The 24,673-nt window shown below is 51.2% G+C and overlaps 1 protein-coding gene across 3 annotated transcripts in view; it reads left to right on the top strand.

Annotated features, from left to right (window-relative positions):
• Positions 1–24,030, top strand: part of TBC1D13 (TBC1 domain family member 13) — a 29,471-nt gene extending 5,441 nt beyond the window's left edge. The window contains exons 1-12 of one of the 3 annotated variants that reach the window (XM_007078814.3): positions 6,813–6,919; positions 7,883–7,956; positions 9,504–9,544; positions 10,124–10,185; positions 10,337–10,436; positions 11,205–11,287; positions 13,789–13,948; positions 16,813–17,023; positions 17,593–17,756; positions 19,857–20,017; positions 20,429–20,486; positions 21,351–24,030. In XM_007078814.3, the coding sequence (XP_007078876.1) occupies positions 6,897–6,919; positions 7,883–7,956; positions 9,504–9,544; positions 10,124–10,185; positions 10,337–10,436; positions 11,205–11,287; positions 13,789–13,948; positions 16,813–17,023; positions 17,593–17,756; positions 19,857–20,017; positions 20,429–20,486; positions 21,351–21,416 (1,203 nt within the window). In that variant the 5' untranslated portion in view covers positions 6,813–6,896 and the 3' untranslated portion in view covers positions 21,417–24,030. Of the gene's footprint in view, positions 1–6,323; positions 6,525–6,812; positions 6,920–7,882; positions 7,957–9,503; positions 9,545–10,123; positions 10,186–10,336; positions 10,437–11,204; positions 11,288–13,788; positions 13,949–16,812; positions 17,024–17,592; positions 17,757–19,856; positions 20,018–20,428; positions 20,487–21,350 lie in introns of those variants that run through there. The other 2 variants (XM_042963366.1, XM_042963367.1) reach the window with 2 other exon arrangements.
• Positions 24,031–24,673: the final 643 nt, after the last annotated feature.

Here is a 24,673-nt window from a genome sequence, read left to right on the forward strand (position 1 = left end):
GCGATTCAATAAAAAATGGGCAATAGATTTGAACGGATAACTTTTCCAAAGAACGTATATGAATGGCAAACACATGAGAAGATACTCAACATCATTAATATTCAAGGAAAGGCACAGTGAAACTACAATAAGATAATGGGGTGCCTGGGTGGCTCAGCCAGTTAAGTGTCCGACTTTGGCTCAGGTCATGATCTCACAGTTCGTGGGTTCAAGCCCTGCACTGGGCTCTGTGCTGACAGCTCAGAGCCTGGAGCCTGCTTCAGATTCTCTGTTTCTCTCTCTGTCTGAACCTCCCCCATTCACTCTGTCAAAAAACTTTTTAAAAATTACAATAAGATACCACTACCCACCTACTAGAATGTCAAAATTAAAAAGACTGACCATACTAAGTGTTGGTGAGCATGTGGTGCAACAGGGACCCTCATACACTGCTGGTGTGGGTATAAAATGACACAACCATGTTGGAAAATGGTTTGGCAATTTCTTAAAAATTCATCTAGCCATTCCATTCCAAGAAAAAAGAAAGCATATGTCCTATTTTTTTTTTTTAAGTTTATTAAGTTAGCTAACATACAGTATAGGCTTGGCTTCAGGAGTAGATTCCCATGATTCATCACTTACAACACCCTGTGCTATTCCCAACAAGTTCCCTCCTCAAGGCCCATCACCTACCTCTCCCACCCCCATCAACCCTCAGTTTGTTCTCTGGAGTTAAGAGTCTCTTGGGGCACCTGGGTGGCTCAGTTGGTTAAGTGTCTGACTTCGGCTCAGGTCATGATCCCATGGTTTGTATGTTTGAGCCCTGCATGAGGCTCTGTGCTGATAGAGCCTGGAGCCTGCTGCAGATTTTGTGTGTGTCTCTCTCTGCCCCTCTCCCACTTGTGTTCTGTCTCTCTCAAAAATAAATATTAAAAAAATTAATATGTATTTATTTTTGAGAGAGACACTGTGCAAGCAGGAGAGGGGCAGAGAGAGGGAAACACTTAATATTTATTTATTTTTGAGAGAGAGAGACAGATAAAGTGTAAACAGGGGAGGGGCAGACAGAGAGGGAGACACAGAATCCAAAGCAGTCTCCAGGCTCTGACCTGTCAGCACAGAGCCCAATACGGGGCTCGAACCCATGGATTGCGAGATCATAACCTGAGCCAAAGTCAAATGCTTAACCAAATGGGCCAGCCAGGCGCCCCTAAAAAAATGTTTTTTTTAAAGTCTTTTGTGGTTTGCCTCCCTCTCTGTAACTTATTATTCCTTCCCTTCCTCTATGGTCTTCTGTTAAGTTTCTCAAATTTCACGTATGAGTGAAATGATATGATTTTTGTCTTTCTCTGACTGACTTATTTCACTTAGTACAATACCCTCCAGTTCCATCCATGTTGTAGCAAATGGCAAGATTTCATTCTTTTTCTTGGCCGAGTAGTATTCCATTGTATATATAAACCACATCTTTATTCGTTCATTAGTTGATGGACATTTGGGCTCTTTCCATAATTTGACTATTGTTGATAGAACTGCTATACATATTGGGGGTACATGTGTCCCTATGAATCAGCACTCCTGTACACTTTGGATAAATTCCCAGTAGTGCTATTGCTGAGTTGTAGGGTAGTTCTATTTTTAAGTTTTTGAGGAAACTCCACACTGTCTTCCAGAGCGGCTGCACCAGTTTGCATTCCCACCAACAGTGCAAGAGGGTTCCCGTTTCTCCACATCCTCGCCAACATCTATTGTTTCCTGAGTTTTTAATTTTAGCCATTCTGACCGGTGTGAGGTGGTATCTCAGTGTGGTTTTCATTTGCATTCCCCTGATGATGAGCGATGTTGAGCATCTTTTCATGTATCTGTTTACCATCTGGGTGTCTTCTTTGGAAAAGCGTCTATTCATGTCTTCTGCCCATTTCTCCGCTGGATTATTTGTTTTTTGGGTGTTGAGTTTGGTAAATTCCTTATAGATTTTTGAAACTAACCCCTTATCTGATATGTCATTTGCAAATATCTTCTCCCTTTCTGTCTGTTGCCTCTTAGTTTTGTTGTTTCCTCTGCTGTGCAGAAGCTTTTTATCTTGATGAGTTCTCAGCAGTTCATTTTGAAAGCATATATCCTTATAAAGACTTGTACATGAGTGTTCATAGTAGTTTTAGTTGTAATGGTAAAAAATCGAGACAACCCAAATGCTCATTGACAGGAAATGGGTAAACTATAGTGTATTCACAGGGCGCCTGGGTGGCTCAGTTGGTTGAGCGTTTGACTTTGGCTCAGGTCACGATCTCATGGTTTGTGATTTCGAGCCCCGCATTAGGCTCACTACTGCCAGCGTAGAGCCTGCTTCGGATCTTTTGTTCCCTTCTCTTTCTGCACCCCGCTTCTCTGTGCCCCTCCTCCTCTCATGCTCTCTCTCCCTTTCTCAAAAATAAATAAAACATAAAAAAAAACTATGATGTTGGGGCGCCTGGGTGGCGCAGTCGGTTAAGCGTCTGACTTCAGCCAGGTCACGATCTCGCGGTCCGTGAGTTCGAGCCCCGCGTCAGGCTCTGTCTGGGCTGATGGCTCGGAGCCTGGAGCCTGTTTCCGATTCTGCGTCTCCCTCTCTCTCTGCCCCTCCCCCGTTCATGCTCTGTCTCTCTCTGTCCCAAAAATAAATAAAAAATGTTGAAAAAAAAATTAAAAAAAAAAAACTATGATGTAGTCATATAGTGGAATCTACAAAGCAATAAAAAGGAATCAAGTGATAGGGTGCCTGGGTGGCTCAGTTGGTAAGTGTCTGACTCTTGATTTCGGCTTAGGTCATGATCTGATGGTTCGTGACTTCAAGGCCCTCATCTGGCTCTATGCTGACAGTGTGGAACCTGCTTGGGATTCTCTCTCTCCCTCTCTGCCCCTCCCCTGCTCACTCTCTCTCTCTCTCTCTCTGTGTCTCAAAATAAATATATAAAATTTTTAAAAACATTTAAAAATTAATGAATAAACTTAAAAAAAAGCAACTGAGTGCTGATACAGGCTACAATAGGCACGAATCTCAAAATAATTATGCTGAGTGACAGGAGTCAGATAAAAATGAGTACACAGTATATGCTTCCTTTTATATACAATTCTAGAAAGTGCAAACTAATTTATAGTGACAGAAAGCAGATCGGTGGTTGCCTGGGTTGGGGGTGGGGGGAGGGTAGAGTGTACCAAAAGAGGAAGAAGGGAGAAGATACAGAAGGGCAGGAAGAATCTTTTGAGGGTGAAGGATATGCTTATTATTTTAATTGTGGTGATAGTTTCACAATTATTTATATGTATGTGTGTGTGTGTATATACGTATATATATGTGTGTGTGTGTACATATGTATGTATATATATACACACACACACACACACACACACATGTATGTCTAAACTTACATAAGGGAGCACTTGAAATTTTTTTTTAATGTTTATTTATTTTTGAGAGAGAAAGAGAGAGAGAGAGAGAGAGAGGCGGGAAGGGAGGGGCAGAGAGAGAGAGGGAGACACAGAATCTGAAGCAGGCTCCAGGCTCCGAGCTGTCAACACAGAGCCCGACACGGGACTTGAACTCAAGTCAAGGTCGTGAGGTCACGACCTGAGCCAAAGACGGATGCTTAACTGACTGAGCCACCACGCAGGGGCCCCAAAGGGAGCACTTGAAATATGGGCAGCTTATGGAACATCAAATATGTCTCAAAGCTGGTAAAACTGTATAAAAATGAAACCCGTGGGGAAACTGGGTGAGGAATACAAGGATCTCTCTGTACTATCTCTCTAGCTTCCTGTGAACCTATAGTATTTCAGTATAAAAAGTTTAAAAAAGTACAAATTAAGACCAATTGCATTAGTACTTGTCAAAGTGCTCTGGGAAAGAGCTGTACGAGTTTAACTCACTTTAAAGCTGTTTGAGAGAGGGCCTGTTTTTCCACATCCTGGTGAGGGCGGGCACAATAAATGCTGATTACTTTTACCCACCCAAGAGGCAATATGGTTGTTCAAAATCATACTCATCTGAGCATAAGCCCAATTTAATGGCATTTCAGGCTTTGGTGAAACATTGTTATTTCTTCTTTGAAGTGCCTGCTTATGAGCTTTACTGTCTTACCTCCTTCAGATGTTAGTTTATTTGTATTTATTTGTATTTTTTTAATGTTTATTTACTTTTGGGGGGGGAGGGAGGGGCAGAGAGAGAAAGAGATAAAGCAGGCTCCAGGCTCTGAGCTGTCGGCATAGAGCCTGACACGGGGCTAGAACTCATGGACCGAGAGATCATGACCTGAGGCGAAGTTTGATACTTAACAGACGAGCCCCCCAGGTGCCCCACATATATATTTTTAGATGTTACCTAAGAGCAGCTTTCCAGACTCCACTATTTAAAATTGCAACACCCCTCCACTACCCATCTCTGCTTTATTTTTCTTTTCAGGGACTGTTCACCATCTGACTTATTTGTCTTATTTATTTACTTATTTAAGTGTCTGTCTCACTAAAATGTCAATGCTTCAAGGGCAGAGAGTTTTTAAGTTTATTTATTTTGAGAGAGAGAGAGAGAGAGAGAGAGAGAGAGAGAGAATCCCCAAAGTAGGCTCTGAGTTGTCAGTGCAGAGCCTGACTCCGGGCTCAAACTCACGAATTGTGAGATGGTGACCTGAGCTGAAATCAAGAGTCAGATGCTTAACTGACTGAGCCACCCAGGCACCCTAAGGAGAGGGATTTTTTTTTTGTCTGTTTTGTCCATGTCTAAATTCCAAATACTAGAAAATACTGGCACATTGTAGACACTCAACAAATTTCTCAAATGAATGAATGCCTACTTCCTTTCCAAGGGGGGTGTTTTTTCTTGTTGGTTTAAGAACTCTGCATATGTTAGAAAGATTAGCCTTTTATCACAGAGGGTATATATGTTTTCCCCTATTGATGCTTGCCTTTTACTTTGCCATATATTTTAAAATTTAAGTAATTATGTATCTGTCTTATCTTTCATGGCTTCTGGGCCTTGTATTTTCCTTCTCCAAGATTATAAAAATATTTATTTTTACTTTTTTATTAAAATTTTTAAAAATGTTTATTTATTTTTAAAGAGAATGAGAGACAGAGTGTGAACAGGGGAGGGGCAGAGAGAGAGGGAGACACAGAGTCAGAAACAGTCTTCAGGTTCCAAGCTGTCAGCACAAAGCCTGACACGGGGCTCGAACTCAGGAACCGTGAGATCATGACCTGGGCTGAAGTTGGATGCCCAACCGACTGAGCCATCCAGGTGCCCCTAAAAATTTTTAAATATATTTCTTCTAGTCCCATAGATTTTCCTATTGCAGAGCTTTAATTAATCTACAATTTATTTTTCTGTCAGATGTGAGATAGAAATAGAACTTTACGGGTGTCTGGGTGACTTAGTTGGTTAAGCGTCTGACTTTAGCTCAGGTCATGATTTCACAGTTAGTGGGTTCGAGCCCGGTGTCGGGCTCTGGCTCTGTGCTAACAGAGCCTGCTTCTGATTCTCTCTCTACCCCTCCTTGACTCGCGCTCTCTCTGTCTCACAAAGGTGAAGAGATGTTTAAAAAAAAAGAATAGAACTTTTTTTTTTTCAAATGATAGTCAAATGTGTTTTTCCTAACATATCATTTGCATTTTTCTCTGTCTCCTAACCAACATTTTAAAGGGCTGACTGATATTCTTTTTATCTGGAAAAATATTCCTTTCCTATTGTGCCATTAAGAGAGCATTTATTGGGGCACCTGGGTGGCTCAGGTCATGATCTCGCGGTCCGTGAGGGCTGTGAGTTCGAGCCCCGCGTCGGGCTCTGTGCCGACAGCTCAGAGCCTGGAGCCTGTTTCAGATTCTGTGTCTCCCTCTCTCTGACCCTCCCCTGTTCATGCTCTGTCTCTCTCTGTCTCAAAAATAAATAAAACGTTAAAAAAAATATTTAAAAAAAATTAAAAAAAGAGAGCATTTATTTATTTCTTGTATTTCATACAAGAATGTAACCTTGGTATTCTACAAAAACAGCTCAGTACCTAACACGCAGTGGGAGCAGAAATCATGGGATTAGGGAATACAGGAACAGATAACCTGTGTCCCTACTTCATGGAACAGACAAGTCTTGAGGGCGGAAGGGGAGATTTTGAGGCTTTCCAGTCCAATGACAAAGTTTTCACCCATCAGTGGATAAATTAAAAGATAAGGACAATTATGCACTTGTGCACACAAGTATGTAGAAAAAATCATTGTAAGGCTGCCAACCATCTCTTAAGAAGGACCCTGAAACCTTGGCTTTCTTTTTCTATTGTTCTCATAAAGTAAATTTCATGTTTGTCAACTCCAAAAGCCAAGGAAACACTGAACTGTAGTCCGGCTCTTCCATCTGATAGTTACTGAACCGTGGTCACTGAGCCATCTGTTTGGTGCGGGCGCTGCTGTCATAGGCGTCGAGGATTTGGTAATGAAAAGACCCGCCGGGAGGCCCGTATAGTTGAGCTGGGAAGGTCCGCATTCTTGAAACAATGACGTAACAGTTTATTGCCGTCGAGGAACGGGTAAGGAAGAGGTCAAGGTGACAGGTAAACTGCATAGATATAAACTGAAGCCAAGGGAAGTGCAAAGAGTAGACACAGGGAACGGTGTACCTGGGCAGAGGCTCGTCCTCAGTCTCGTGCGCGCGCGGGCCGGGTGGAGACGGGGGCGGGGCCGCGCTCCCGGCGTCCCCGTGGCCCCGCCTCGGCAGTGGCGGGGAGGGGCGGCACGTGAGTGGGGCGGAGCCGGGCCGAACGGGTGGGGCGGGGCGAAACGGAACGCGCGCATTCGCGGCTTCGTTTCCGGACGGAGGCCTTTGCAGAGAGCCCCGCGTCCCTAGGGGGCGGCGGCGGCGGCGGCGGCGAGGGCAAAGGGGGGATCCGGAAGTCAACACCATGTCGAGTCTGCACAAGAGCAGGTAAGGGCCACCGGGGCCGACCCAGGCGGACCACTCCTGGCCAGGCCGCCCCCTCTGCCTTGCAGGGCGGGACGCAGGTGCGGCTAGGAAGCGGGAGCCCAGTGTAGCGGGTCTCGGGCGCCCACTTTCCAACCTCATTGCTTGTGGGCCTGAGGGTGCCCGGAGCGGAGGCACCTCTTCTGCTCCCTCGTGTCACCCCATGTCTCTCCCTCATCCTGGACCCCGGGTTTCCCCCTTCCCCTGGTGTCTTCCTCATCCAGGGCCTCGATGCCCCGTTCTCCAGCTCCCCATCCCCTCCCCACCGTTTTTGTCCCCCTTGTTAATCCTCTGCCCCAGTACCGTCCCCTCCAAATGCTCCCTGTTCCCCTTGCCTGGTTTTTACATGGAATGCTGGAGAACCTGGATTCTCCAGTCTTCCTTCCCTCAGGCTCAATCCCACAGCACTGGCCAAATTTTGTTAAGTCTTCAGTTTTTCTCCAGGACTCGCTTGTTCTTTAAACCTTTTGTCCTTGCCTACTGTCTAGCCCAGAGGTCTTCTAATGGTTGTATTTTTGAGCCTGGGGAGCTGCGTGCAGGTTACATAGGTCCGTTGTCTAGGGATCACATTACTCCTGGTTCCTAGTGGCACTATGGGCTGGGCCTGGCCAGCAGGAAGTGCCCAATAAATGCCAGCTCACTAAATGTTAGAAATGTGTCTAATTTCATGGTGTTTGCTTGAGAACCTCTAGAGGAATATCTCTATGTTCCTGGGTTTGGAGGAAGAAGTGATCTGTAATTCTGTAGTTCCCCTAAGGTGCCTTTGGCCAGGACCTAGGCTGAGCTCTGCTGTCTTTATGTCCTGAAGGGGTGGGAGGAACTGGTTGAAGACTGGTGATATGAGAGCTCTGGGCTTCAGAAGTGATCACTAAGTCTGTCACTCTGGGGTTTGGATGTGCTTCATTTGCCTTCCCGTCCGACTTCTAGGATTGCAGATTTCCAGGATGTCCTGAAGGAGCCCACGATCGCTTTGGAAAAGCTTCGGGAACTCAGTTTTAGTGGTAAGCAGCAGCTCTCCACGTTCAGGGTTTCCTTAGAGCAGCATTGTGGTTAGGATGGAGGGGAAGGTGCCCAGGGCCACACCTGGTCAGTTCTAGGGCGGCCAGCCTGCCTCGTGGGGCCTTCTGCTGATTCTGGGACTCTCAGCCACCCCTGACTGCCCTGACCGCCAAGAGCAAGCCTCGGCCTTAGGATGCTTCCTGGGGTGTAAGCGGTGCTTGCTGCTAGCTGAGGGTTACTCGAGAGGATCGAATGCGGGAGCCTGGAGCGGGGAAGAGACTCGAGCCGCTTCGGGGTCTGCCTCACTCCTCAGCAAACTTCCTGTGTAGTAGAATTTCGTTAGCTGCAGAGCAGTTCCTGATTCTCTCCCAGGCTTGGGGATTACAGCTGACTCAGGCAATGGTGAACTTTGGTTAACGGTAAAATTCTAGCCTTGAGACCCTGACTTTAAGGAGCTGAACCCCAGCAGTGTTTGACTTTGCCCTCCCTGGCGTGGTTAACCTTCCAGCACAGAGATTTTTGCTTATCTTTTAAAATATCCTAAGGCTGTGTGGGTTCTTGTTACTGCTCTGCCCTTGTGACTTGGTCAGCAAGGAGTTCTGGTAGTTGCTTTTCTTGTCCCCATGCAGATTCTGAGGGAGGTGGGCATCAGCTCCCACTCACGGTATTAGGGGTACCGTAGCAGCAGCTGCTTTAGTGAGGCTCCTGACAATATCGCAGGAGACGTTTGTCTTTTGTTCAAGAGTGATATTTAAACCCTGAAGGTCTTGAGGGGTCATGGGGTGTGTACTGAGCTGAAGAATCTACCAGGCCTCGGGGAAGCCATTGTGCGTTGAGTTTGGGCTGTAGAGTTAAGACGGACAGACCTGTGTTGGAGTCCCCGATTGCTCTGTCATTACGGATAGGTTTCTTTATCTGGAAGGTGAGGATGACAGTGCTAATCTTCTCTACTTACTAGGGTTGTAATGAGGGTCAAGTGAAGTAATGTCCATAAGGCACAGAGTGCTTAGCATTTATAGCTTAGTTTATATTCCACAAATATTTACAGTGTCCCTGCTGTGTGCTGTGCCCCATGCTAGGGGCTGGGAATATAAGGCAGATTTGGTTCTTCTCTTTCGGGGGCTCACCCAGCTGTTGGTGTTACAGAGGTTAAATAAATCTGCAAACCATGTTATACAGTCCCAACTGGGCTGGATGCTATGAAGGACAATTCATGGAGCCATTATCGTTTATAATGAGAGACCTGACTCCGATTGGGCAGAGATGGTGGTGGTGGGTAAGCGCTGCTCTGAGGAACAAATACCAAGGATGAAAAGGCGTTATCCTCAAAAGAACATTCCCCATGGAGGGAGCTCTGGGGTGGGGGCAGGGGTCATGGAGAGAAATACACAGGATTAGCCTGTAGTCCAATGATTTTTCTGACAGGAGATGATTCTTGAGGAAGTACTTCTCGCGCACTCCATTCCTTGCCCACTGGCTCTGAGGTGGAGGGCTGGGGGGGTCTGGGGGCTCTGGCCTGGGGCGTGACTCTTGCCTGCTGTGTCCACAGGCATCCCCTGTGAGGGCGGACTTCGGTGCCTCTGCTGGAAGGTGGGTGTGCCTGGGGTGGGGTGCCTGCTCTGCCAAAAGTCCTTGGGTTCCTGCATGGCCTGCCCCCGCCCTGGCCCCTTCCCCTTCTTCTGCGCCTTTCCTTGCTTGTCCGAGGAGACTTTTCTGGGAAGTCCTGGGTTTCTTTTCCTCTTGGCATCCCCTCCAGGATTCCCTTGGGGCAGGAACACGTAGTAGTGGCAGTGAAGCTCTCTGCTTCCTGGTCCGCACAGGGCAGTAGAAGTGACGCTTAATGGGACAGAAAGAGGCCACGCTTTGCCCAAAGCTATTAGCCGAGGTGGGAGCAGAAACCCAATGTCTTGGTTTCCAGCCTCTTGAGCTCCAGGTTTCCTTATCCTTTGCGAGGGTCTCTTTGAGGACAAGCAGAGGAAAAGGTGGGTTTGGGATAAAGTGGAGAGGAAAGGGGAGGCTACCCCCAGCCCACACCTGCACGCGTGGGTTTCAGCCCATCTGGTCTTCTGGCCTTTATTAGACATTTTCCTTGAGGCCTGTCGGCCTCCACCTACTGTCTGGGGTTGGGCCCAGGAGTCGACAGAGCTTTGTTCCTCTCCCTCTGTGCAGATTCTCTTGAACTACCTCCCCTTGGAGAGAGCCTCATGGACCTCCATTCTGGCCAAGCAGAGGTGAGACCACGAGAAAGGGGGGTGACGGGAGGGCCTTCCTATCAGACAGCAGGTGGTGCTGGGCCTGCCTTGCCTCCTGTTGCTGCTTCTCTGGTCCAGGCTCCCTGGACAAGACCCTTGGGATCATCCTCTCTCCCCTTCTCTCCTGCAGGGAGCTGTATTCTCAGTTCCTGAGGGAAATGATTATCCAACCTGGCATTGCCAAGGCCAACATGGGTGTGTCCAGGGAGGATGTGACCTTTGAGGACCATGTGAGTAAGGGTCTCAGCAGGGGCCAAGGCTACAGAGTAGGGAGGGATGCAGGCTTTGGAGCCGGAAGTTCCGTCTACCCCAGAGGACAGATGTGGCCAGTCTGGGTCCCCTCTGGACCATCCAGTACCTCCTCTCTGTGTTGGGCCACTCAGCCCCTGGAGGCCGTCATCTCTCCCTTCTCCTTCCCAGGCGCTGGGCCTGGTCAGGAACGTAGGCCATGAATTGGGGTCTGAGTGTGTGTGTGTAGAACTGAGCCAAGTCCTCTGTGTGTGCTGTGTCTCCTTTCCTCCTCGCCTCTGTTCCCTGGGGAAATTTCTGTGATTTTATAATTGAAGAGAGAGCAGGGCAGGAGTGAGAATAAATGGTCTTTCTGTGGCCTGGAGGGAGCCTCATGCTCTCCTCAGATACTGAGCCCCTCCCCTTGTGCAGAAAGTGGAGATGGATGGACCCAGGCCCGTCCTCCAACATTTAGACTTGACGATTCCGAGCAAGGTGAATTAGATTCGAAGAGACCTGATAATACAACATGCGTTCATTCAACAAGCGTTTAGTGAGCACCTGGTATATGCAGCATTTGAGACAGAAAGGGTGGTCCCTGCCCAGCAGGGGTGTCCTCAGAGCAGAACGTGATGTCGGAGGCTCCCCAAGTAGCTCACAGGCTGTCTCAGAGTCCCCGCAGGGCCTCTGCTCAGGCCCCCCCAGACTGGAATCTGCCCCCTGGGGCCCTGGCTGGACCTGGGACAGAGCAGCTCATCCTCTCCCCTCAGCCACTCAACCCCAACCCCGACAGCCGCTGGAACACATACTTCAAGGACAACGAGGTGCTGCTGCAAATCGACAAAGACGTCCGGTAAGCAGGGCACTGGGGGTCAGGAACTGGCCCGTGGGACTTCTGGGGGGTTTCCCAGTCCTGTCCTTTCCCTTTGCAGCCCACGCCCACAGGTGGGTGTTTGAGGAACGGCTGGAGGCTGGTCTGGTAGGTGGGTCCGAGCCCCAGTGATGTCGGCCTATGAACAGGGCCAGTGACCGAGTCGAGTGCCTGGCTCTCCTTTCTCCCTGCCTTAGTTTCTGTCGTGCCGCAGGTGTTTATGGGTTCATCGGATCCTTCCTGCGACAGATACTGAGATCCTGCTCTATGGCGAGCTCAGTGCCGAGCTCAGGGTTGAGCATGGAATTGACAGACGTGGTCCCCTTCTTAAGGAGCTTGGAACCCGGTGGGGAGGATGGTTAGATAGTCCTTCAGCAAGATGGGTCTTCTGTGTAATTAGCATTTGTGGTCAGTGCCCTGAGGGGAGAGTTCAGGGTGCTTTAAGGGTTGGGGGGAGGCCTCGGCTGAGAGGTCTCAGGAGTGAGAGGCCTTGGGGGAAGAGGGAGGGAAAGGCCGTGGTGGTGGGGAGCTGCCTGCGGGAAGGCCCCGAAAGCGCATGGAGGCACGTTCGAGGAGCAGTGGTGGAAGCCACACTGGAGGGAGGCGGGGGTTGGACCTTGGACTTGATCCCAAGGGCATGGGGCAGTCATGCAGAGGTTTTGAGCATAGGAGTGACAGGATCAGATGAGTGTTTTTTGAAAACTTGTGAGGCTCAGTGTGTGCCTGGGCGTGCTTTTCCGCTTGGCAGAGAGACGTGGAAACACGCTCCTGCTTCCTGTGGGGTTGGCGAGTCTGGCAGTGGGTGGGATCTCCCACAAGGCTGTGTGAGGAGCTGGAAGGGAGGCCTCCCTGCAGTGGGGCTGAGTGGTTGGAGCTGGAGATCTGCAGTCAGTTTGCCGGGTTTCAGTTCTGCTTTCACCGGGTGCCGGCCGTGTTTCCGGGCCCTCGCGGCCCTGGGCGCTGCTCCTCTGTCCGTGCTCAGCTTGTCCGGCCCCATCTTCAGATGGCCCCAGGTGGACACCCAGCCCAGCGCGGCTCAGCCAGGATGCAAAAGAGGGTCTCGCCTCCTGCATTCTCAGGGCGGAGTTGGGGCGGCCTCTGTGCACGAGGCGTCTTGACAGTTTGCGTCAAGAACCATGTCTTGAACCCGGTTCTAGAGAAACAGGTTCTGTCTCACACTGGTAGCGATTGTAGCATGTCATTCAGTGTTTTTGGGGGGGGGCAGGTTTGCAACGTGCTAGGTGTAAGAAGTCTGGAAAGCGTGCCTGTGCTGCAGTAACGTGCACGAGAAAAACTTTACCTGTTGAAGTGACGCAGCGATGTGGGTCCATTATATCTCAGTAAAACTGGAAACGAAACGAAACCAAACCTATGTGATCGCATCGTAGAGACTGTCTCCCACCTTGAGTTTTCCTCTCCCTCTGTCCTGGACGTCTTCCTGTGTCGGCTGTATACTATCCTGTTACACAACGTGCAGCATAACCATTTTATTCAAGTTAGTTTATCAACATAACCATTTTAAACCACACTGCACTGAACACCCTATATGTATTAGATATTTTTTATTTTTTAGATAAATACTTTTGACATGGAAAGATGGTTGTGGTTAAAGAGGAGAATTGGATTATAAGACCATAATGACACTTAAAAATTTTATATGTGTGTGTATCTATATGGAAATACAAATCAGAATGTGGGTATTTTAGGGACACGCGGATGGCTCAGTCAGTTAAACATCTGACTCTTGGTTTTGGGTCAGGTCGTGATCTCGTGGTTCGTGGGTTCGAGCCCTGCGTCGGGCTCTGTGCTGATGGCTCAGAGCCTGGAACCTGCTTCGGATTCTGTGTCTCCCTCTCTCTCTGTCCCTCCCCCGGCTGCACTCTGTTTCTCTCTGTCTCAAAAAAGAATAAATGTTAAAAACAAACAAACAAACAAACAAACACTAAATTCTTACAATGTTACAGGGCGTGTGGGTGGCTCAGTCAGTTGTGTTCGATTCTTGATTTTGGCTCAGGTCATGATCTTGCAGTTCATGAGTTCAAGCCCTGCATTGGGCTCTGTGCTGATGGTGTGGAGCCTGCTTTAGATTCTCTGCCTCCCTCTCTCTCTCTCTACACCTCCCCTGCTTGCTTTCTATGTCTCCCCCTCCCCCAAAAATGTTACTAGTTTTTTTTAATTTATTTTTTTATTCTTAGAGAGAGAGGGCAGGGGAAGGGCAGAGAGAGAGGAAGACAGAGAATCTAAAGACAGCAGAGAGCTCGATGCAGGGCTCGAACTCACCAATGGTGACATCATGACCTGAGCTGAGCCGAAGTCGGATGCTTAACCACCTGAGCCACCCGGGTGCCCCAAATCTTACTAATTTTTTAAAAACCACAAAAAATGCCTTTTGGAATAGTGGAGCACCCGGCAACAGGGTGCTGATGAAATGCTCCAAACTTTCATCCTGAGTAACAGTGCTCTCTCCTGTTCCCTCTTGACAGGAGGTTGTGCCCAGATATATCTTTCTTCCAGAGAGCCACCGAGTACCCCTGCCTCCTTATCCTGGACCCCCAGAATGAGTTTGAGACCCTTCGTAAACGGGTGGAACAGACGACGCTGAAATCGCAGACAGTGGCCCGGAACCGGAGCGGAGTCACAAATGTGAGAGCCAGCCCGGGGGCCCCAGGGACGCCCCGTGACAGCCTTTTCCTTCCTGCTTCCCTCGGAGCACTGGCCACCGGCCGTCTGCCCTGACAGCTACCCAAAGCGACCTTGGTCCTGCCAGGTCCACCTCTGGGGCTCTTCTGCAAGTCAGCTATCAAAGTCTGGGGGTGCGGGGGGCCGGGGGAGGGGCCTCCCGCGTGCTGAAGGAGCTGCAGGGGAGATGCCTCTTGAAAAAGCGATCGCTGATGAGAACGTGTGGGAGCAGTGAGGCAGTGAGGAGCTCACCTGGCCTTGGTGTCCCGGAAGACTTCCCGAGGAGGTGACATTTCAGCTGAGAGGCCAGGAATTAGCAGGAAAGTGCGTTCCAGGTGGGGAGGAGGGCATAGTGGAGGCCTCAGGCAGGAGCGAGTGTGGTGTGTTCAGGGAATAGCAGAGTCCGGCCAGGCAAGAGGGGGGCACCGCCAGAGGATGCTGGCAAGGTCAGCGGCTGTGAGGCCACCTAGGGGCTTCTGAGCATTCTAAGCAAAGCGGGGACGTGATTCCGGTCTGCTTTTGTGACGGATTGCCGTGGGCAGTTGCCGTGGGGGTGTTGGAAGGGTAGGAATGGAGGACGGGAGGCGGCCGCTGTGTCCAGGCGCAGGCAGGTGGGGGCCGGGGTGAAACGCGGATAGACTTGAGAGATCAGGAGCTAGAATTGCTAGGGCTTGCGCTGGCCAAGTCGCACAGAGCGTTTGAACCCCAGTCTTCTAGCAGATTCCTGTACCTCTGAGAAGCAGCCTGTGGCCAAATGAAGCGTAGTACCTTCTTCCTGAATTTACACCTATGTTTGAGTACATGGAACTCCCGCTTTTTCCTCAAAACTTTTCATTGTCCTCCAACAGTAGAAAAATCCTTCTCTGTAACCTCCAACAGACTCGTGACATATAATACTGCAGAAGCTTTCTTCCCTCAGGTAGAATGACTGATCACATCTCTGTGTCTCTCAGATAGCAGCCATTTTCTGCTGCAGGGGTGATGCGGGCAGTTAACAGCTGATCCCGGGGTCCCGTGTGCCCGGGACAGAGTGACATGTGCCAGGGGGTGCAGAATGCTTGGCTGGCCACGTGGGCGACCCTACTCGCCGCTGATGTCCTGGCTACAGGGCAAGGTGCGGACCTGGCTTCACTCATTTCACTGCAGTAATCGGGGTCTGAGAGCGGAGCTCTTCCCCATTTTAGGTCTTGATCTGGTCCTGGTGGCAGAGAACCTGACCAGAAACTGCATCCCTAGACCTCGGGACCTGCGGTTGGGCCATTTAGTTCAAGTTGAACATCTGTTTGACTTTGGGGGAAGTAACACCAGCCTCACCTTCCTGGGCCTCCACCTTCTCCCCTGTAAACTGGGCAGGATCATTTCCACCATGCTGGCTTTTGAATCACCAGGAGGTTGAAATGAGGTCACGGCTCTGCAGATTTTGGGAAGGCTGCAAGGCATTTCTCTGAGGCCTGGGCTGCAGGCTGTGGAGTCAGCCAGTCTGGGCTCAAGTCCTACTGTCACCACGTAGTGCGAGACTTTGGCGAGTGACCTAACATTTCTGAGCCTCAGTTTCCTCGTCTTCAAAATGACGTTGAGCAGGTATTCTAGATTGTTCAGAGGACTTCATGGAGGAATGCTTGCAGAGCACGGTCTTGCCCATGGAAAGCTGTCAGTGAATGTTAGCGATGTGTGCGTGTGAGCACACATGTACACACGTGTATATGTTTGCACGTGCGTGTATGATGGGGGAGGGACTTTTTCTTCAGGATCCTGTGCTTCCCGGATGGCTTCATACGCTGGCCCTGCCTGCGTTTGCCTGCAGCTTTCTCACACAGGGAACCCCCGGCACCTGGATCTTTGCGGCGCCCCTGGGGGCTCCTGCCAGCACCGCTGTTGGAGACCTCTGCTCTGTCGCAGGAGGATCCCTCTTCAGCAGGGATCCCTCTTCTGTTTATCTCCCAACTTTTTCTTAATGAAAAAGGTGAAACATTCGCAAAAGTTGAAAGAAGAGTACGATTCCCAACTGTATACTTTCCACCTAGATTCAACAGTTGTGAATGTTCTGCCATATTTGTGGGTGTATTATATGTAGAGAGAGTAAGTTGCACACGCCCCGACCCTTTGCCCGCGAGTACTCTTGTGGGCGTCTCCTGGGAAGGAGAACATCCTCCTTTGTCACCATCCTCACATACGAAGATTAACAATAATTCCACAGTAACACCCAACTTCCAGCCCGTGATCGGATGTCCTCAGTTGTGCCAAGGATATTTTAGTTATTTGACTTTGCATCCGAGACCCATTAAGGTGTCTGTGTGGTATTGAGATGTTATATTTCATTAGTCTCTTGATCTCAGGGAGGCCTCCACTTCCGCCCCCCTCCCCCACAGCATTTGACTTTTTGAAGGATCTTGGCCAGTTGTCTGTTTTTGACATATTTACAGGTTTTTTAAAAAGTAAAGAATAACTTCCATGTAGTAAAATGCACAGATCTCAAGTACGCAACTAGATGAACTTTTAGTTACGTATACGCCCAGTCAAGACACTGAACGTTTCCATCATCCAAAAAGTTCCTTCACGTCCCTTCCCAGTCAGTGCCCCTCACCTCAGAGGTAAGCGCTGTTCTGGTTTTTGGCACCATAAATTAGGCTTCGGCCCCACTGCCTTGTGGAATACCCCACATTCTGGGTTTGTCTGCCTGTTTCTCCCTGTGACATTGGATGCGTTCCGCTGTGCTGTGTATTCCCCATAAGCTGGAAGTCGAGTCTTGCCTGAACGGCAAACATTTCTGGCGGGAACGCGTTATCTCTGCTGTCGCCGCCTTACCGGCTCCTCCCCTCTTTCCCCAGATGTGCTCCCCACACAAGAACTCCACGCCCTCTTCCCTGAACGAGTATGAGGTGCTGCCCAACGGCTGCGAGGCCCACTGGGAGGTGGTGGAGCGCATCCTGTTCATCTACGCCAAGCTCAATCCTGGCATCGCTTACGTGCAGGGCATGAACGAGATCGTGGGGCCCCTCTACTATACCTTTGCCACCGACCCCAACAGCGAGTGGAAAGGTAAAAGGCCTCTTGGCTGCCCGCACCCCTCGTGCGGCTCCCTAGAGAGAGGGGCCCAGGAAAGCCTGGCTGATGGGCCTTATCAGGCGCTGCGACTCGCGCCCCACCTCTGGGCCTCTTCTTCCCTCTGTCAGAGGTGAGAGGTTAGCCTGGATCATCTCTGAGGTCCTTTCCAGTTCAGGCCTTTTAGGATGTGGGAAGTGTGTTGAGCTCTCAGCGTGGGTAACGGAAGTTCTGATAAAGGAGATGACCGGTACATTCCGGAAGCTGAATGACTGACAAGGCTTCAAGTAAATGGTTTGAAAAGTGTCCTCAGAAGAGCATGTAATCAGTTACTAAGTGAAATGCACAGTGTTGCCCAAAGGTGTGAGAAGAAAGACGTGGTGTCCTTAGTCTGGGGGCGGAGCGTGGTCAAGGATAGAGGAGGGCCCGGGCCGGACCAGGAGGGTGGGCGGCCCGGAGGAGCTCAGAGGCAAAGGGGGAGACGTCGTGCACGGGAGAGGTGGGGTGCGACGCAGGAGGGCATCAGTTCCCTTGTAGCTGCTCCCCCTCCCCCCACCCATCGCCAGAGCACGCCGAAGCGGACACCTTTTTCTGCTTCACCAACCTCATGGCTGAGATCCGGGACAACTTCATCAAGAGCCTGGACGACTCCCAATGTGGCATCACCTACAAGATGGAAAAGGTGTACTCCACCTTGAAGGATAAAGACATGGAGCTCTACCTGAAACTGGTGAGGACCACGGGGCCAAGGCAGACGGACGGGAAGGGGCACAGATAGCAGGCCTCCTCAGCACCCCAGGCCGGGGGCAAGTTCTGGCTTGAGTCCGGGAATGGAGAGTGGCTGCTCCCGCTGGGGAGTGCTGGCCTGAAAGCTGGGGCCCGACCGGGAGACCGAGGCAGCAGTTGACGTGGGAGCCTAGCAGGCCGGGCACGAAGAGGAAGTTGATAGGGTGCCTGTCGTGGGCCAGGCATGATGCAGTGTGTTTACTGTAGACTGAATGACTTTAGCTTGGTAGCAGTCCTCTGAGAAACAAAGTGCAAGCTTCATTTTTATTTTTATTTATTTATTTTTAAGACGTTCATTTATTTTTGAGAGGGAAAACACAAGCGAAGGGGAGAGGGCAGAGAGAGAGAGGGAGACAGAGGATCCGAAGCAGGCTCTGTGCTGACAGCAGCGAGCCTGATGTGGGGCTCGAACCCACGGACTGCGAGATCATGACCTGAGCCGAAGTGGGACGTTCAACTGACTGAGCCACCCAGGCGCCTCTGAACTTCATTTAAAAAAAATTTTTTTTTTTTTTTTGGGGGGCGCCTGGGTGGCTCAGTCGGTTAAGGGTCCAACTTTGGCTCAGGTCATGATCTCACGGTCCGTGAGTTCGAGCCCTGCGTCGGGCTCTGTGCTGACGGCTCAGAGCCTGGAGCCTGCGTCAGATTCTGTGTCTCCCTCTCTCTCTGACCCTCCCCCACTCATGCTCTGTCTCTCTCTGTCTCAAAAATAAATAAAACATTAAAAATTTTTTTTTTAATGTTTATTTTTGAGAGAGAGACAGAATGTGAGCAGGGGCGGGGCAGAGAGAGAGGGAGATACAGAATCCGACGCAGGCTTCAGGCTCTAACCTGTCAGCACAGAGCTGTATGTGGGACGTGAGATCTCACGAACCGTGAGATCATGACCTGAGCCGAAGTGGGACGCTCAACGGACTGAACCACCCAGGCGCCCCTGAACTTCATTTTTAAAAATTAAAAATAATCTAAAAAGTTCTTGGAGTGTCATTCCCTATTTATTTCGGAAAACAGTTTTGTGAAAAGAAACTATATAAAAACAATTTTGTGAACAAGAAGATACATATAAACAGATCCCTTTAAACAGATTTGGAATTATGTTTTTGTTATTTTGTAACATGGTTTTTCAGTTAGTAATACTCACTGGCTGACCAGACGGCTCATCTCTATGGGGAGTAATTGTCTTACAAGGTGTTGTACGGGGAGTAAATAAATGAAATAATATACTTCACATGTGAAGCACAAGGCTGGGCTTATCGTAAGTGCCCCGTAATTGTCTGTCCATAAATCCAGGGTTATAATCCATACTGCATTTAAAAAAATTTATTTATGTATTTATTTAAAAAAATTTTTTTTTTTTAAGGTTTTATTTATTTTTGAGACAGAGCATGAACGGGGGAGGGGCAGAGAGAGAGGGAGACACAGAATCGGAAGCAGGCTCCAGGCTCCGAGCCATCAGCCCAGAGCCCGACGCGGGGCTCGAACTCACGGACCGCGAGATCGTGACCTGAGCTGAAGTCGGACGCTTAACCGACTGAGCCACCCAGGCGCCCCCCCAAAATTTTTTTTTATTATTTATTTTCGAGAGAGACAGAGACAGAATCCAAGTGGGTTGGGGCAGAGAGAGAGGGAGACACAGAATCCGAAGCAGACTCCGGGCTCCGAGCCGTCAGCACAGAGCCCGGCGCGGAGCTTGAACTCACAAGCTGTGAGATCGTGACCTGAGCTGAAGTCGGCCGCTTAACCGACTGAGCCACCCAGGCGCCCCCATACTGCATTTTAAAAGAATCCGAGCCATTTGTAAATCTAGGGAGCTTACATAAAAGCACGGATTTCTGGCTCCTCTTGAAAAATCGAAGATCTGACAGCACCGGCTGGCCACAACAGCAGCCGTCCCTCTGGTGGTCGAGTGCGGCTCTCTGGGCGGCCCCAGTGCCGTCCCCCCCCCCCCCCCCCCAGCATGCCCGGCGCAGACGCGCGGCCAGTCTGATAGGCCACATGACACTGCATGGCGGCTGACCGCCTTGCCCGCGCCTTGTCTCCCCAGCAAGAGCAGAACATCAAGCCCCAGTTCTTTGCCTTCCGCTGGCTGACACTGCTGCTGTCCCAGGAGTTCTTGCTGCCTGACGTCATCCGTATCTGGGACTCCCTCTTCGCCGACGACAACCGCTTCGACTTCCTCCTCCTGGTGTGCTGTGCCATGCTCATGTGAGTGGACCGCGAGCAGAGGGCCAGGGCTGCTCGTGGGCAGTGAGCCTCTGGATTTCTCGGGCGGGTGTCACACTGCGGGTGGTAAGGCGGGAGCAGGAAGGGGCCTGCTGGGCCCGCGCTCGGTGGCCCAGGGCTCTAGCGCTTTGCTGCTGTGTTCCTTTTTTTTTTTTTTAAAGTTTATTTATTTTGAGAGCGAGAGCGAGCACGTATGTGCATGAGCAGGTGAGGGGCAGAGAGAGGGAAAGAGAGACAGAGAGAGAGGGAGAATCCCAAGCAGGCTCTGTGCTGTGAGCGCAGAGCCTGACTCAGGGCCTGATCTCACCAACGGTGAGATTACGACCTGAGCTGAAATCAAGAGTCGGTCGCTTAACTGAGCCGCCCAGGTGCCCCTCTGCTTGTTTTCCTTAGACTGATCCGGGAGCAGCTGCTGGAAGGGGACTTCACCGTAAACATGCGGCTCCTGCAGGTAATGGGGTTCGGGGGGCCCAGCTCAGGCCCTGGTCGTGAGGCAGGTACTTACCAAGCACCCACCGCTGCCAGCCGCTGTTTCAGGCTGGGGTCAGGAGCAGGGCAGAAGAGTCCAGACTCCTGAGGCAGATCTGGGTTAGGATCTGGGTTTGAATTCTGGTCCTGCCACTTGAGTGGTGTCGCCTTGAGTGAATGACTTGGCGTCCCTGACCCAAATGTTCTACCTGAGTTCATCTTACCCGGGGCCCGGCGGCGCCCGGTACGTTGTGGTGCTTGTTGGTGAAAGTGCTCAGACCTGGGGGAGGAGGTTGGGGCGCAGTGGTTCAGAACGTAGGCTCAAGAGTAAACAGCTCTGGGTTCACATCTTTGTACTGCTGTGGTAGTCATGTGACCCGAGCCAAGAGATCGCCTCTCCAGGCCTCAGTGTCTCCAGTGCCTGGCCTGGGGTTGGTTTTCAGTAATTTGACCAGGTCTGTAAAATGGACACAGTCATAGTAACTTTCTCACCAGACTGACGAGGTGACCCGCTGAGCTAATGCATGAGCAGCATCTGGCCCACGACCAGGCTCGGGATGAACGGTGCTTGGGATTCGATGGCAGGAGGGAGGGGAGGGAGGGTGGCCCGAGTCCTAAGGAAGGGGCTGTGGCACTGGTCGGTGCTGATTGGGTCGGGTAAGCTAGTGCAGCAGCGGGTGTAGCGTTAGCAAAGGTTTGGGCGACATGCAGGTGTCTTTGGCCTGTGGCCCCTGTCCCTCCGGCCCGGGGCCCAGCATGGTGACAGGGCCCAGTGGGAAGGAAGGGCATGTAGTGGTGAAAGGTGAGCTGACTTAAGAGGCATGTTGTTGACCTTTCCCCTGCCCAGGATTACCCCATCACAGATGTCTGCCAGATCCTTCAGAAAGCCAAGGAACTCCAAGACTCCAAGTAGCCTCCTGGCAAGAGGCCCAGGTTTGGGAGAGAAGACACCGACCCCTGTGCCCTGGCTTCTGGGACACGCAGAAGCCTGTGGGATCCCAGCCAGCCTGAGGGGAAACTGCAGGATTGGCCCACTCCAGGCCTCCTCACCCGGCTCCCTCCCCTTCGGCCGCTCCCGCTGGGGACACACTGTGCCATGTTCCTTCCTAACCATGCAGCCCTAGCTCTCTCCCTGCTCTTCATCCTGGGGACCTTTTGCCCAGGCTGCCGAGCAAGGCTGGAGCTCATGGGGTGGTTTTCCGGGGCTGGGGCACATTGGGGGCACTGGGGGCCGACAAGGGTCCTTCCCTGCCTCTGCTCGGCTGCTCCCTTCTTGTTCTTCTGCTCTGGTCTTCTGGGCTCTGGTCTCGGGAGGTGCTTGGCAAATGAGCCAGAAACCACTTCTTCTGGGGGTTGGTGCTTAGGCTTCTCCATGGGGAAGGTGACACTGTGAAGGAGCTAAGAAGCTGCCAGGCCCAAGTCAAACTCTCTGTCCCTCTCCCTGCGAGTGTGTGTTTCTGTCTGTAGTCCTGGGTGGACGTGTATGTATCTCTTCATCTCCCGGGTGTCTGCTGCTCCTGTGTGGTGTGTGTGTGTGTGTGTGTCCATGTGTATGTGAGGGGGGTGGGGTGTCTTTGGTCCCTCGAGGGCTCTTTCTCCTCCCCTTCTCCCTCTGCCTCTTTCACAGAGGGGGTGTGTGACTCACTCTCGCTCTGTCTGCCCCTCTGTCGTTCTTCCTCTGCCCTTCTCTCTTGGGGTGCCTTATCCCCAGCTCTTCCCCTTCCTCCCCTCCATGAACCCCAGAAACAGAATGAGGAGTCTGGCTCAGCAAAATCCCTGGGGGTCAACCTTGGCCTTTGCACCCTGTTCACATTCCCAGCCCTGGGCCCCCAGGTCGCACAGACGGGGAGGGAGTCCACAGTGCCTCGGCGCAGGGTCCTGAATTGACTCCCAACAGAAATCTTGGAAACCAAAAGCTGCTGAGAAATGATGGCCTGCAAGGCTTTGGGCCCCTTACCCTCCTTTCTGCCCAGGGGATGGAGGAAGGAGAAGAGGGAGAGCTGGGGCTTCCAGAGATTCCCCCAAAAGGCCCTTCTCTCCCAGAGGAAAAGGACCTGAAAGCGATAGTGTACCGGGGGTTGGGATCCAAGTGTTTCAGAAGAGTCGTCATTCTTGTGGCTTCCAGGTCCTAGCCCAGGGCAGTGAGTCCCATAAAGGGCAAGTGGGACCAATGGGAGTCTCCCTGGGCCAGGTGTAGCTGAGCTTAAAGGCTCTGGATCCTCTTGGTGCCAGGAGAGCCATATCTCGCCCAGGCAGGCTGAAGGAGGTGCTGGCCCTTCCCTGGTCACCTGCTTGGGCTGTTCCCAGGATTTGGGGCAGGGACATCCGGAGCAGGAGCAGCTGGCTACTCTTGCCACGGGGCTGTGGGAGGAGTGGGCACATTCTGACCAAGGCCCGCCCTCCTGTGAGGAGACAGGTGGTTTGGATCTGGAAGGCTGGGCGATACAGCAAGCGGCCTCCGCCTCAGACTGGCCAGCAGTGGCCCTTTTGTCCCCAAAGCCTTCCCGAGTCTGGCAGCCAGGACTTTGTGCTGCCTTCCCGGGCCCGGCTGTGGGGCCCAGGAAGAGCTGTCCCCAAGTGGCTCCTGTACCAGGCTGTATCTTGGATGCTGCTGGGACTTTACGCACTTGCCTTTTTGCCGCCACCCCTCCCAACATACAGTACTTGGGAGATTTTTTTACTGTATTTATTCAGACTCCTAGTTATTTATTGCAGACTGGCAAGTGCTTGGTTTGGGGATGAAGGGTGGGGCTGGGAAAGTATACAAGCAGTTGGAGGTCTTCCTGACCTTCCAAGGTCAGAGTCAGCATCCTCTCCACCTGCCTGTGAGACTTTCCTGGTTTTCCAGCAGGTTCTGGCTGGGAGGGCTCTGAGCTCTGTACTGCAACTGAGTGTAAGGGATACAACAGGGTGGGTGTCGTCTCCAGACTGCAAGACCCCAGCATGGCACAGAGACCCTGCTTCCCACCAGCCTGGCTCAGCCTCTTCCCAGAACTGGTCAGCTGGTGGTTCAGTCCCAACTTGGAGCCCTTCACAGCCTGAGGCTTGGGCCACAGCCTGGGGCCCAGCAGCCTGCTCAGGACACCTGATGCATTCCCTCTTGCCTGTCCCCCGCCTACCCTCCTGCGGCCATACTACTTGAGTCACTGCGTCTGATTGGCCTCAGTGGCAGACTTAGGTCCAGTGCTCTTTCCTTGACCTTGGGATGAGGATCGGGAGCACAGGGACCATGTCCAGATTACACGGCGCTCCCCAGTGGGATACTGCCTGAGGAAGGGACAGGCCCTTGGTGATTTCCCCTCCCCAGACTCTCAAGGGAGGTGCCTTGAGAGCCAGCGTGCCCAGGGCTTCCTGGTTGGGAGCTGCCCCCAGGACTTTGGACACTTAGAGATTGGGCTGTAAGAATTCTGCAGGCCTCACTCCAGGGTCAGAATGGAAGTCTGCTTTTGTTTTTTCATCTGTTTTATTCCTTGAATCAATGCTGTTGACGACAAGTCTTTAATAAATCATGTGTTCTTTGCATTGGGCATTGGTGCTGTGATGGGCTGACACCTTTGAGGCCTCAGGGGAAATCCGAGTGGGGGTGGAGGAAGAGGCTCTTGAAAGTGGGCAGAGAACAAGGCCAGGAACCTCTCGTTGGAAGAGTCCGTTCGAGTCTTGTAGTTCAACCGCCTGCAGTTTGTCGCTGAGGAAAAGGTGGGGTGCCAGGGAAGAGGGTATTGCACAGTGGATTACACAGCAAGTTCTTTTTGAGGTTGACAAGACCTCAAGAAATAATTCATAACCACAATCTAGAGACATCACTGGGAGCACTACATTGTCATTTTCTGATAGTTTTGTGTACCCTCTCCCCTCTCATGTTAGGTGGTAAGTTGCTGTATGGTTTTGAAATGTATTTGTGGGCTATAGAGTATTCTAGTATGCTAAACATGTCTGAAACCCCTATATTTTGCTTATTCCAGCCTCCATTACGAGTAATACTGCGGGGAAGTTTTCCTGTTTAAGCTCTTTGCACTCCCCATTCATTTCCCCAGCTCCGTCCAAGTGGGTTGGAAGGTGTGAACCTTTTTAAGGCGTTTATACATACAAACTGCCCTCGAGAATCACCAGTTTCTGTTCCAAGCAGCAGTTAGCGTCAGCCGCCTGCATCCTTGTCCTGTCCCGGGCTGT

The sequence above is a fragment of the Panthera tigris genome, chromosome D4 (genome assembly GCF_018350195.1).
Source record: "Panthera tigris isolate Pti1 chromosome D4, P.tigris_Pti1_mat1.1, whole genome shotgun sequence".
Lineage (NCBI taxonomy): Eukaryota > Metazoa > Chordata > Mammalia > Carnivora > Felidae > Panthera > Panthera tigris.